Consider the following 13,990-nt stretch of genomic DNA (forward strand, 5'->3'; position numbering starts at 1 on the left):
TCACACTGACATTTAGTGCACTAGGAGAACCTAGATTGTCTAGTGATAACTCTCAAACCTGAGTGTGACCCATCAACGGTCGCTTGAGCTTGTATAGCAGGAGGGATGAATCACCAAAATCTTTTAAAGCATTAAGAGGAATGTTGTTAATGCTAATCCTTGCTAGCTAGCTAAGAGCACATTTTTAAGATGCTGACAGCTGATGTTGATGTTCAACGTGAGATAACGCTGCACAGGCCTAGAAACAGGTCACCAACCCCCGGTAATCTCTGGTTTTTGTGGCAAATTTTCTATTCCTTGACAAGTGGGTGAGTGGTTGCTACCAGGTGAAATTGGTTGCAAAAAGAGTGCTGCACCAAAAACCTCCTTGTGATCACTTTGGTTGATAGCAGATTGCCACTCTTGGCTGTAGTTAGCATGGAAGATGCTGACTTGCCTTCCAAATACACTCAATTCCCTCTCCAAGTTGTACTGAAAGTTGGAAAAAGTGCAATGCAAACTTGTGCAAAGTTGTGCCTTATCAGTGTAACAACAAATTACAAAGGCACAAATTTTACTTGATGCCAGAAAGCTAAAGCAACCACTCCCTAACCAGTTTCAGAATACACATTTATCACTAGCAAAAGTACTCACAAGGTATGGGCAGAAATCTGTGCCATCAGAAACTGAATTTGAATAAGTTCAATTTGAATTTGAATTGCTCAGATTGAATCTGAATTGTAACTTGAATAAATGCTTTTGAAAACTGAATTTGAATTAGTCTAATTTGAAATTGAATTTATGGTTTGAAAATGATCATCACTAAATTGAAATTGAATTTTATATTTTGAAAGTGAATTGATTTGCTTTGAAACTGCATTTTATCCTTTAAAAATTCAGCTCTCGAATAATTTCAGTTTCACTTCTCACCATTCAGTTTCAGTTCTACAATTCAATTTCAGTTCCAAAATTCAGTTTTTTGGAACTTACATCCGGTTCCGGTTCAAGCGCAGATTAATAGAACTACGTTTTACTAGCGGACCGAAAGTGTTACTGACGGGAATCTACAGCGTCTTGAGCTGAATTAAGACTTCAGAAGTCATTCGTCATGTCGAATGACCAGCGGATAAACTATCAGGTTGGTAATAAATGTATTACATGTATGAGAACAAGCATCATGTTAACAAATGATAGCCGTACGGTAAGTTTTATGCTTATTGTAGCTGTTAGCTAAAAACGCTAATTTAGCGTAGTTTGCCCTGAATTCAGCTTTGACAAACAAATATGATCGACTGTTTCTAGTAGAATTCCAAAGTTGTCATCTTGTACCCTCTCAGTATGCTTGCAGAGACCCCTACAGTAGGGAAACATGCAAAACGGTGCCCAAACCTTTGTATTTTAGCTTTATTTATGTCTTACACAGCATCCCAACTCTTTAACTAACTTAATAACTTTAGCTAAAGTGAATAGTTAGTCTAATTCATTAGTGCAGCATTACTGGATCACCTCTGTTTGAAGTGATATAATGTGATATACAACTATCACTGAAACAGCAAACTTTGTAAATAAGCAAACAACACTTCTCATTCTCTAAACGTTTGGCCACAGCTGTAGATTACACTATCAGTGCTTGTTCACTCTTGACAATAATAACATTTCTAAATTTACTTTGTGCATTTACAGGTAAACAATATCTAATATTTTATCTAAATGACTACTTTGTTTTTGAAAAGGGTGAAGAGCCTGAGGCCGGTGACAGTCCAGTTCTACTCTAAGTACATCCTTACAGTGGCTCACAGGACAAGGCCACATTCCTGTCCTGCCAGAAGAGAAGAGAAACTTCAGAGTCTTCATGCAGTTCAACCACCCCTGTCATATGGAATATGACAGGTGTGGAGTTTGAGACCCCTGCCGTATGGTGTTCATGCAGTTTTCTACCCCACAGTTACAGCATGTCTGACTGCCTGTTCAGCATATGCAAAAATATATGATGAGTTTAAGCATTTGATGACTAAGGCCTTCCATTATGGTGTTTGTCATCACATGTCACAGACATCTGGATGATCATTTGGAATAAACAAAAAACTAAAAACTTGTTACTTCATCTTTTATCTTTTATTATTATTATTGTTGTTCTTATTTTACACTTCATTGTTAGGCATTAGGTTTATTTGTAGTAGTCCTTTCCAACGTCTTTCCCTCTTCCATGTTACTGTGTCAGCTTGTCAGCATCTATTTGGGTTTGGAAGTGGAACAGAAAGTAAAGAAATCCAAAGTGCCATTAAAACCAGGAGAGGTTCTTATATTTCAGAAGAAGGGATTAATTCAAAAGAAATGACCTCAATGCCATATTTTATTTAGGAACCCTAGAGAGCACTTTGCAAAATAACACATTCTTATGATTTCACCCTCAGATGAGCCAAGCTACGACTGTCAGGGAAGGTGATGTAGGTACAGAGCATATGAGAGTGGTTAAGTTAATGTCTCTTGTCTAGATGAAGGCACAAGAGGGATCGATGGCAAGGCGTAGAGATTCAGTATCTTCAGTCTTCAGTGGACACTCCATTTCTGGCACAAAACACCTGTAAAAGATGGTCGATTTAGGAGGTGACCCGACAACTTCAGCCTGTCAAACATATTAATGGAGCAGTATGTTTAAAAAAAAAAAAAAATCGAATTAAGCATGCACTCAGTACCCTAAGAATTATTATGGTAGTTAAACACAGTGATAGTTGTATATCACATTATATCACTTCAAACAGAGGTGATCCAGTAATGCTGCACTAATGAATTAGACTAACTATTCGCTTTAGCTAAAGTTATTAAGTTAGCTAAAGAGTTGGGATGCTGTGTAAGGCATAAATAAAGCTAAAATACAAAGGTTTGGACACCGTTTTGCATGTTTCCCTACTGTAGGGGTCTCTTCAAGCATACAGAGGGGGTACTCTGAGAGGGTACAAGATGAAAGCTTTGGAATTCTACTAGAAACAGTCGATCATATTTGTTTGTCAAAACTGAATTCAGGGCAAACTACGCTAAATTAGCGTTTTTAGCTAACAGCTACAATAAGCATAACAGTTACTGTACGGCTATCATTTGTTAACATGACATTTGTTCTCATACATGTAATACATTTATTACCAACCTGAGAGTTTATCCGCTGGTCATTCGACATGACGAATGACTTCTGAAGACTTAATTCAGCTCAAGACGCTGTAGATTCCCGTCAGTAACACTTTCGGTCCGCTAGTAAAACGTAGTTCTATTAATCTGCGCTTGAACCGGAACCGGATGTAAGTTCCAAAAAACTGAATTTTGGAACTGAAATTGAATTGTAGAACTGAAACTGAATGGTGAGAAGTGAAACTGAAATTATTCGAGAGCTGAATTTTTAAAGGATAAAATGCAGTTTCAAAGCAAATCAATTCATTTTCAAAATATAAAATTCAATTTCAATTTAGTGATGATCATTTTCAAACCATAAATTCAATTTCAAATGAGACTAATTCAAATTCAGTTTTCAAAAGCATTTATTCAAGTTACAATTCAGATTCAATCTGAGCAATTCAAATTCAAATTGAACTTATTCAAATTCAGTTTCTGATGGCACAAATTTCTGCCCATACACAAGGGTCGCTGACCTGCATGAACTGGGCGTTAGCAATCAATTTCATAGTAAATATACATTTTTCCTTCCAACTGGTGGCTGATAGATAATCTTAGACAGGTCTCTAGGTCTGTGCATCACGGGTCTAACATTACTACATTAGATGACAACTCTAACTTACAAGCATGACAACTGTAAGTTGCAGTGCTAAGAGAAGACTCCAAACTCAGACATACGATTGTCTTTCAAGTGCAAAATGAGCCCAGCTTCTAATGACGTATTGCCAGCCAAGGTTAGTTTGCCTGGTTTTGTCTTCACCTGAACGCGTTGTGCCGACTCAGAGATGGCACATGAGTCTACATGATCCAGAAATCTCTTAGTGTGTGTGACATGTTGAGAGACAGATCATCTTAATCTCTTCCGAAATCTATTTCTCTTCCCTCCATCCCGCTACGCCCTCCTGTTCTGTTTCTCTCTGCAAATTTTAAACTTAAAATAGGAGAAGAGTTAAGGTGTCTGTCTAATTCAGTCGGGTCAGAGGTTTTGGAGAGATGCATTCTGAATTCATTCAGACTTTGATGAATTTCCACTGAGGCAGCTGCGCCCAGCCAACAACCTGACAGGCAGAGAGAGTAGGGAGATGAAGAAGAGAGCAGCAGATAGATAGATGGCACTTCACATCTGCTGGAGGTTCAACAGAGTCAAGGGTCTCTCCTAAATCTAGTTGAGGAGGAACATCTTTCAGGCTTCAGGGACCACCCCACAAACCTCCCCCTCCTTTCAGATGAAACAAATGAGCTAAGCCGGGTGACGGTTTCAGAGAACATCTGAGACACATACTATTCATATTCATACAGAATTTTGGCAACTGCATCTCTCATTGCAAAGAAAAAAGTCATGTTTTTTTCTCTCTTAATCACCAACTGGCCAACTGGCAATGCATCGCTCTTTTTTTATGTCCATCTCTGTATATTTCTCTTTCTCAGTGTCCCCTCTTTTCTCTTTGAATTATGGGTCTGTTTGTTATACAATTAGCCTGCTGGGATGGGCTTCATAAATAAAACCGAGGGAGCACATCAGTGAATCGTTCACCCCCACCCCCACAGCTCTTCTTCTATTGGTCTCTGTCCATCTGTGTATGTGTGTTGTGTGTTTGAGTGAACATGAATGGAGAGAGTCGAGCCATGTTGTAAAAGTGTCTCCACTAAGTCTGTCCAACCCCGTTCACCCCACTTTGTCACATAAGCGCGGACATTTGCAGTCTTCACTATCACAACAGTCGTTTCCAAATATTACACGTCATCCGAGCCACATGTGAGTCGGTGAAAGGTGTGAACAGCTTGCATATTTGTTACAGTAAAGTTCAGACCAAATTTGTAAGCGACAGAAAGACATTTTTGTCCAGATGGCTGTGGTTATGCGAGCACACCTCATATGGAGACCTTAGCGCTCGGTACACAAAGCAGAACTTCAACTTGCAACAAAAAGATCGGTCTTAATTTAACCCACTCTAAATGATGGCTGGGCATGTGTCCATACAGATAAATGCTCCCAGTGCATGCCACCCTGTTGATCTGAGCAGGCCAATATGGACTGCACCACTAAAGGTCACTGATTTTAAAAGTTGTTGAATTTTTACTAAAAATCAAGTGAAAATTACACTTTTACACATTGCTTTTTGACTTTGCCGTGCAGTTGCTAAGTATCCAGCGGAAACACCAGAAAAAGAAAACCCATTAATTTGATTAAAGACGTTCATAAATGGATTTTATCACCTTCAGAATGACCCATCTTATCTCTTTTCTCTGTTCTCAGCTTGTAACCTGCAATCTGAATATTATTAGAGTTTGAATTAGGTCAATTTTCTTTTGTGTTCTTTTGTGTAATTTGCAATTTCAGTTGGATACCTTACAAAACACTAAAAAAGTGCCACTATCTACTGTTTCTGCAACAGAATAAAATTTGTTATGTTGTCCTCTCTAAACCACATTTGCCAAGCTAGCGAGTGCCCCTTTAAAAACGAAAAGAACCAAATATCAATATTATCAGAGTAGCTTGTTAAGCTGAGCACATTTGTGATTGTTGTTCACAGAGATGCTAAACTTCAAAGTGACAACACATTAATTCAGGAGTGCACAAAAGAGAAGTAGCTCTGCTGTAGCCAGCACCACTTACCTTTACATGCACCTCCCCTCTCCTCATATCCGGGGTTACAGAGACATCCACCAATAGGAACCAACCACTCTCCATCAGCACCGCAGTACATTTTAGGTTCCTCTCTTTCTTCCGATTGGTTGACACAGGACCCCCGGACCTCCACTAAGGAGGACGTGTCGGCCCCGGTAATGGTGTCGGGAAATGTTGCCAGGTTACGAACGGTTAGCGGGCAGGTTTTGTAGAAAACTCTGACAGAAACCAAAGCAATGCAGGCGCCCACATCCTGAAAGGCTAGATAGAAGCCCTTCCGGGTCGTGACTTTTACATCTCGCACCTCTGTGTTCAGTTTCATGATGCGGTCTCCAACATCCACCTGAATTGAGAGAAAACAGCATTGCATTAATAAACAGTGCAGTAAACCGTGTCACCCCTTATTAATTCAATTTGCTTGTTCAACTTAAAGTGGGCGTTTCAATTGAACCGCCGCTGATCTCCACATCTTCAGCACTTGGCTCCGATTCAGAATAACTTTTATTGATTGCTAAGGCAAAACAAGCTTTACGGCCTGCAAGATTAGAATCTAAGTCACTTTAGCAAAGACTGAGCAAAAGCACCTTGCCAACATTCCCGGGACAGCAAAACAGACATCTAAGATAAAAGTGCTTGTAAAACAAATAAAAACATTACAGCTAAGTGCTTTTGGGGGGGTTTATTTTCCACATAGGAGCAAATTACACTGAGTGGCGGAGGGAACTCAAAGCCTGACTCAGTTGTTCGGTGTTACCTGGGTGAAGCTTTCGTCTGCTGCCACCGTATCCACCTTAATGAAGCTGCTCTCTTTGATGTAGCTCTCTCTGTCTTCGTTTGACTCATGGTAGTACAGATTGAATGTCTCCTACAAGACAAAAGGGGAATTTAAAAAAAAGGGACAGACTGAGGCACCTATTTATCGTCAGCACCAGCACTCATCTTTTCTCTTAATATGATAATGAGTCAAAGTGGGGTTTGTGCTTGAATAAACAGCAGCTGTAATATAAAATAAAGGTCCATTAGCGGCAGTCTGTCCATTAAGTAATTATCATGAGAGTTAACATATTAAAAAAGGTCAGACCCTTTATCAGAATTCTTTGCTGTTTTGTTAAAACTTTTTACCGCAGTCAGGCCATACATTCACCAGCACGCTACACATCCTGAGCACGCTTTCACGTACCTTACAGGTGCCGGTGACCCCTGGGAGGCTGTTACAGTCTCTCAGGGTGAACTTGACTTCGACGTAGACCCGCTGAGCTCCAGACCGAGGGATCCAGTCTGTCCTGAGCCAGTTGTTTTGATTGGGTTCCAGGACATTGCATACCTGGTACGTCCTGATGGGGATGTTTTTCTCATCCATAATGCTCACCTCTTCCCACTTCAAACAAGCACATTTGTATAACTGCGTTAGTTAGAGCAATGATTGTGCATGTAAGACATATGTTGCTGCCTACAGGCGTTAGACTACATTCGAAAAATGCATTTAGTTCAGGCCAACATCACGAAGACCAACTTTGAAGTGACTGGAATTGAACTGAAGCAGATGTTCCATCAAAGTTGCCTTGATGAATGACTTGATATTAATGAAATGTAACTGTCATGTGGAGAACAGCTTTCCCAAACTTCTCTTAATTCAAGATAGTCTGATTTTTTTTAAATTAAAAAAGTCATTTGCCAAGCAGCAGTCATTTAAAAAGGCTGCTGACACTCAAATTTCAGATGACACGCCAGTTTAATTTCCCACAATGTACCAACAGAGAAGGGTTTTCAAAACCCTTCCATGCTGGCAGCTGCAGACTGTTATATAATTTTGACAAAAGCATCTAAATAGCCGCTGTGATGGCAGCAATGTTAAAGTGTCTGAAAGTTGATTTTCATACTGTGCTGGCGTGAACTGAAAATGACTGCATACGTCGCATAAAGTTGAACTCTTCAGCGTAGGCACAAGCTTTAAACACACACATAAGCAGCGGTGGCTGGCAAAAAAGTGCACACTGTGAAAAACTTAGGTTGCCTGTCCACTGGGGGGTACTTCTAGTCATCATATATACAAAATAAATTTCAGATGCCGGTGTCCACCCTCTGATTCACCGCTGCTCTGTGAAGCCTCACGGGCTAATGCTCATTCTTGCATCAATATTCTGCAGTGGACGGTGGTTCAGATTTGTTGCGACTCCAAGGTTTTTGCAGGCACATTTCCATACGAGTGAAGCAGGCTCAACCTTCACCGCACCATCCATCTCAATAGAGCCGATTATTTGCCTTGTACTGTGACCCTTCAAATGACCGCTGAGCCTCCCAAGTCCAAATTGGCTTTTTATTGCCACTGAATAATAATCTGCTCTCTCCCTGCTAGTGAGAGCTGTATACACACTAAATGCACCGTGTCCAAAGAGAGAAAAAGAGAGTGAGAGGAATGACAGAAGAATGTGTGTGTGTGTGCTTGAAGGACATGCTTGTGTGTCAGTGTGTGTCTTTAGACTGATCGATATGCCATCAGAGTCGATTTCGTTGTCTAATGTGGGCTTATTGCCTATATGCTATCAGCTAATAATAATATTATGTATATGTTGGGTGATTTGTAAGCGGTGCAGTAAATATGTTAGTCTTTACAGTTTTATGTACATTTTGAGCCCATTCTTTATTGATTTAATACTCAAAATGTATCAGCATTGCTATTGGCCTGGAATATCTAATCGAGACTGATCTTTTGTAAGCCACGCATTTCTTTATGTACAGTGTGTTAAAATGTGTGTGAGTGTGAGGGTGTGCACATGCCCACATAGTGTGAGGGTTTGTGTGCTGTTGTAGTGTCTTTGCGGGTTGAGGAAGTTAGCTGTATAAAAGCTGACATGGGGTATGATGTCTCTGTGTCTAGTCTCCTTCAGAGTTTTTGTCAGCCTACGCAGCTGTCAAGGGAGAAGGAAAAAAACATACAGAAATGGAGTTTTGTATGTATGTGTGTAGCTAAGGGGTGAGGAAGGTGGGGGGAGTGCCTGTAATCAAAAGCTCAGTGCGTGCAGACCAGGACCCTGTCAATCAAGCAGCATGTGAGAGTATAAGGGCAATGGCAAGTGAAGAAATAACAGGCAAGTTCACCACTAACTCTTAAACCAACAAAAGAGGTAAGAGAGACACTGAACGACAAAGAAAGAGAGAGAGAGAGAGAGAGAGAGAAAGAGAGGAAGAACTATGGATGGCAGATCACGACAATGACAAAAAAACACAAAGAGAAGATCAAATCTGAAACAGATATCACCAGGATTCATTCTGGCAACTGTACGGTAGTAAAAATTCCTAAAAAATGACACCCACCACCAAGCTGGTTTATGCCTTTACTTGTGCCAAACGCAATGGCAGCAGTCTCATATTAGCACTTAGGCTTGGTGAACAACAGCACATTTCAAAATCTGTGGGATGATTATTTACAGTTTCCAGACCGAGCATGTGCATGTGCGCGTGTGAGGAACGAGAGAGGGTGTGTGAGTGTGTTTTCCAAAGAGAGAACAGGTTGTAAACAGTGTATTCATAAAGAAAAAAAAGAAAAAAGAAAAAAGAACAGGCAGCTCCCACTCACCCCTCCCTCTGCAGGACTGGCTGCCCATTTCAGCTCTCCTGGCACTGTCCTGGTATCCAGCAGGGTCACTAAAATTGCATACACACACACATGCAGGTGTATTCAGGACAACCAGTCTGGAATATTTTTTTTTTAAATTGCTCTTAAGCAGAGAAAATTAATTTGACAGACTTCTCACAAGAAATAAGTGATGGTTAAGCTGTGAACAGTTATGGAAGTAAAAGCAGGCGTCCATTAGGTTTAAAAATTTTATCTTATTTCCACTGCACAGAGTCATATATGTACATTTAATATCACATACATTTATATTTTTCACAGAATTTTAAACTGTTGATTTAAGACCTCGGAGCTTTATTCATATACAAAACCCCAAACCACAAACTATGAATTCAACGGTTTAACTGTTTATAACAAAAACACAGAGGTGCTCAGTGTTCTCCACCATGACCAAACCCACAAACATAAAGAAACAAACAAAAAGAAGAAAAGGGAAACATATTTAAAGGAAGAAAAAGCTCCCAGCTGGACTGCACAAATATTACAAAGATATCTAAGAATTCAACTTTTTTTCCTCTTCTAGATGTTTGCAAATTTTTCCCTGTTCTTTGCTATCCTAGGACGCGCCTTGAGCGCACGCAGGATCTCTCCCAGCTCGCAACAGCGGAAAAAAAGACCCGACTGTGCCACACAAGCAACACGGATTCGAGTCCCTCCTTCCTTACCTTCATTTGGCGGATAAATCCTTGTTCTCGAACTTGAAACTAATGTTAATATCCAGATAGTAGAAGAAAACGTTCGCCACAGATTTGCAGCCATGTGTGCAGCGTGGAAGCGTGTGCGTTCCCCGTCGGCTCCGCGCACTCGCTCTAGCAGCTCCATCCCGGTGGGAAAAAAGTGTTTGAATGAAACCAAGTGTGAACGCGAGTTGGATGCAGCAGTGGGTACTGGGGCGGTCTCCTACACTTCCTATGCTTCCAGTAATGATAAATGACACGAGGCAAATGACTGTTCTAGACTATACGAGCGTCGGTGTGTTATCCTTCAGCATCTTTGTTAACGTTTCCAAGAAGGCAAATGCAGATCCGCAGCTTCTGTGTTTAAAAACGGGTGACATTAGTTGAAACGAATAACTTCGCTCTGGCTGTAAATTTAAACTGCATAAAATTGTAAAAAAAAAAAAAAAAATTAATTGAGACGTTTTTCACTGATTCGACCACAAAACATAGTCAGCCCACTTTAAAACACCTAATCTGAGAAACATAATGATGGAGTAAATGAATGCTGTAGTCAGTAGAAGCTGTCTGGCGCACGTCAGAAGTGGCATTTAGCAGTGATAACCCAAAGGAGGGCCAGCTGGGGTACAGGAGGCCATAAACGTCACAATGCTGCACTTAAAAAATAATCACATAGTCACGTGCATTTCAAAACAGGAATATGTCACATTCTCCTGATAAAGGCCTGAAGTGCCTGATTGGAGTTGAGGTTGTCCTTTGTCCTGAGAAGCGAAATACCCATGAATGTGACTACAGCGCCACCTGTTGTTGATGGTTGCCGGGTGAAGGAGGAGAAACCCAAAGAATGGTCAGGATCATTTCACAGTGGGCTGTTGGTTATTTTAAGGCTGAGAACAGGAGGGTTGATGGAGCTTCAGTCATTTCTCTGCCGTCTGTCAGCTACAGTTTTTAGTATTTTTTCAAATCCCACATGGTTGTAAAGAAATGAGCATGTTCTTAATTAAAGAAGAAAAACACTCGTAAACAAAAAGGCTCGAGAGCCCGGCCTTGTGTGTAAGTGTGATGGAGCGCACAAAGAGCCAGGCTCATGACCTGTCCTCCTACACGCTCCTTCTCTCAGAGACCCTGGAAAACGAATCACTGCTGAGGGGCCGCGCAGCTTGAAGAAGTAAATTCCTCGATTTATATCGACCCAGTCTGGTTTTCTCTCCTCTGTCGTCCATTTTAACAACAAAAGGTGAAGCAAAGACTTGCTCCATCATGTTCAGTCCTTGTTTAACACGTACAAAGGTAAGCTCTGATGACCCCTGTTGAAGACCAGCAACAAAGAGCACTAAATGGCAGGTGATTGTCTAGTTTCCAGGACTTTTTGGGGACTCTCTGTATGTGAGACTTCATGTGTGAGTGTGTGCGTGCCTGCGTTTGCAAGTATGTGTTTGTGCGAGCTGGTCTCCATCTTGCTTTTGTGTCTGCACAGTTGCTACGCCGAAACCATCTCAAAGCCCTGTGTGGCATCATAATGGACCCAGGAAGAGCATCTGGCACTTTGAGGCGGCAAAAACGATCTCCCCGCATCGACCTGCCACTCTTCCCCCACCCGCCATAATAACGTTTTCACGTTTCATTCTTCGCCAGGCCCACGATAGAATGCGCAATCACAAAGGCCCAATTAGCCGAGAGGGGACCACGATTTCGCTCGGGGACCAGCGAGCCAATCGCATCGGGCGTCGTATGGCGAAGGCCAATGGGGCAGCGGCACAGGTGGGTGGGACATGGCAGCGAGGCGGAGGGGACACGGTGACATGGATGGAGAATGCGCCGTTGTTTCTGGTCATTTGTGTCACCAAAGTTTTGATTGATGACGGTCGAAATGTTTTTCCCACTCTCCCCTGAGAATCACAGCTTTCTGGAGGGGGGTTTGCACAAAGATCCCCCGGCGTCGAACCCCTACTTTACGTTTGGCCCTTAGCCCTACGCCACACACAAACACACATCCCTACACGCTTTTTTGTTCCTTGCGAGGCCCCAGATGGCTCCTGCCCACACATGTGTATTGTTGACCACTAGATACAGGCGCTTGTTAGCGTATGAACGCATGAGAACCAGCATTTAAAGACATCCAGAATCGCCAAGTGTCAAACAGCGATGAGGAGAACAGAGAGAAGAGGAAGAAATTTAAGCAAAGTACATACAAAGTAGCCAAATGTAAATTTGTGCATGTGCGTGAGAGTGTTAAGAGAAAAGCCCGAGGGACGGTAGGTGTGTGGGCGGCTGAGAGAGATGAACAAAAGAAGCAGGGAAGAGAGATGAGGAGCAGCGCATTGCCAGTGAGGATTTGATTGGGTGGGTGGGTGGTGGTGGTGTATGTGTGCGTGTGGAGGGTGGGGGGTGGCTGGGTGTTGAAAAGGGATCTTCCCTCAAAGCCTCTCTAAGATATTCCTGGAGCGAGCTAAGGTTTCATTTGGCTTGCAGTCCTACACAGAGTGCTTACATCGCACTGGGAGCTAAAACCATTTAATATTCACAAAACCAGGCTGATATTCCCGGGGCTACATGACAGTTAATAATCAGATTTTCTAAATCTGTATGGTGCGAGCGTGTGTGGTTGAACTCCTTGGGTCGACAGAGCGTCATTAGCATGTCAGAGGCGTTTCGCTGGTACCCGGTTTTCTCCATAACAGCTGCTAGTCTGGCGAATTACTCAATTCGTGTGTGGATGTGCGTCCGTGTCCACGCACGCGTGCGCTCAGTATCAACAAAGGAAGAAGCGAACAGAAGGTTTCATCAAAAACACCAAAACACCAAAAGTGTGTGTGTGTGTGTGTATGTGTGCTGTGCATCATGTGCTCACTTTGATGACTGAAGAAATCTCCATCAGCATCTTTCTATGGAGTGTATATGTGTTTGTGCGCGTGCATGCCGCGTGTGTTTGTGTGGTGTGTTTGCATGTGATTGCATAAACATGGTGTCAGAGTGATGAGATGTTCCCTCCATCCATCTGTTCTGCTGGCATTTACATCTTAAGAGGGCTACAATAGAGGAGAGACAGATAGGGAAAATGCAAGAAAGCGAGATAAGTAGTGCAGTGACGAGATTCTGCAATATTGTTGGTTTTTGTTGTACACTCTTTAGAGTAAATACACACTCCTGGGTCACCTGTAACAGCTCTCTGGTTCCATTCTGAAACCATTTTTTAACACGGTTGAGGGTTTCTAAGTATTTGCGAGAAGCCGTGTATGAGTGAAGCTATGGTGTATCTTCCTGTGGATGTGGTTGTTTTGTTTTTTTGTGTGCATGTGTGTTTTTGTATGAGTGTATGCATGTACAAGAGACAGAGAAAGAACTCATTGTTCCCATCCTCCTTATCTATCGTCCCAGCCGAGAGCCCGTGCTGTTTCCCCCCTCAGCGATATGACCCGGCTCTGATACCGCACGCCCTCGTCTCCACAGATAACAGACCACCCTAAAAATACTCATCTTTCTACCAACTTACTCGCTTCCCCTCTGTTCGCTTCACCTCTTCTGGCTCACTCTATCCTCCGGAGTCTCCCCGGCCAGGAGTTAGCTTCTGCCAGACTAAAATACCTCTGGGCGCTTCCTAGAGTCACAGAGGTCTTCTAATTCTATATTTTCCCCCCTTTTCATCTTCTACTACTCATTCTATTGGAGGCCGTGGATGTTGCAGTGTTGGTTTGAACAACAAAAGTGTAACTCAGACTGTTACATCACAAGTTTTCTTATAATTTTCCACAATAATTCCTCATCTCCCCCCGCAGCTACTTCAGTCACCCACAGTCTGGACACACGGGGCAGATGGCATGTAGGAGGAAAACGATGAGGACAGAATCTGCCGGGCTCACTTAATTACACATCAAATAATTTACCATAACGCAATAAAATATTGAA

At 42.1% G+C, this 13,990-nt stretch overlaps 1 protein-coding gene and 1 long non-coding RNA gene across 2 annotated transcripts in view; both read right to left on the reverse strand.

The window, feature by feature from the left end:
- The window catches only part of LOC120727621 (ephrin type-A receptor 4-A-like), a 29,899-nt gene extending 19,140 nt beyond the window's left edge, over positions 1-10,759 (reverse strand). The window contains exons 1-5 of the mRNA XM_040022005.1: positions 10,073-10,759; positions 9,351-9,418; positions 6,954-7,151; positions 6,528-6,638; positions 5,762-6,116 (exon numbers count right to left, since the gene is read on the reverse strand). Coding sequence (XP_039877939.1) covers positions 5,762-6,116; positions 6,528-6,638; positions 6,954-7,151; positions 9,351-9,418; positions 10,073-10,229 — 889 coding nt within the window. The 5' untranslated portion in view covers positions 10,230-10,759. The remainder of the gene's footprint in view (positions 1-5,761; positions 6,117-6,527; positions 6,639-6,953; positions 7,152-9,350; positions 9,419-10,072) is intronic.
- Positions 2,127-3,173, reverse strand: LOC120727622. Its single transcript, XR_005694564.1, has 2 exons — positions 3,125-3,173; positions 2,127-2,561 (listed from the first exon to the last, which is right to left on the reverse strand). It is a non-coding gene; the product is annotated as an uncharacterized LOC120727622 (long non-coding RNA).
- Positions 10,760-13,990: the final 3,231 nt, after the last annotated feature.

Source organism: Simochromis diagramma, unplaced genomic scaffold (assembly GCF_900408965.1).
Source record: "Simochromis diagramma unplaced genomic scaffold, fSimDia1.1 OVJJ01000205.1, whole genome shotgun sequence".
Classification (NCBI taxonomy): domain Eukaryota; kingdom Metazoa; phylum Chordata; class Actinopteri; order Cichliformes; family Cichlidae; genus Simochromis; species Simochromis diagramma.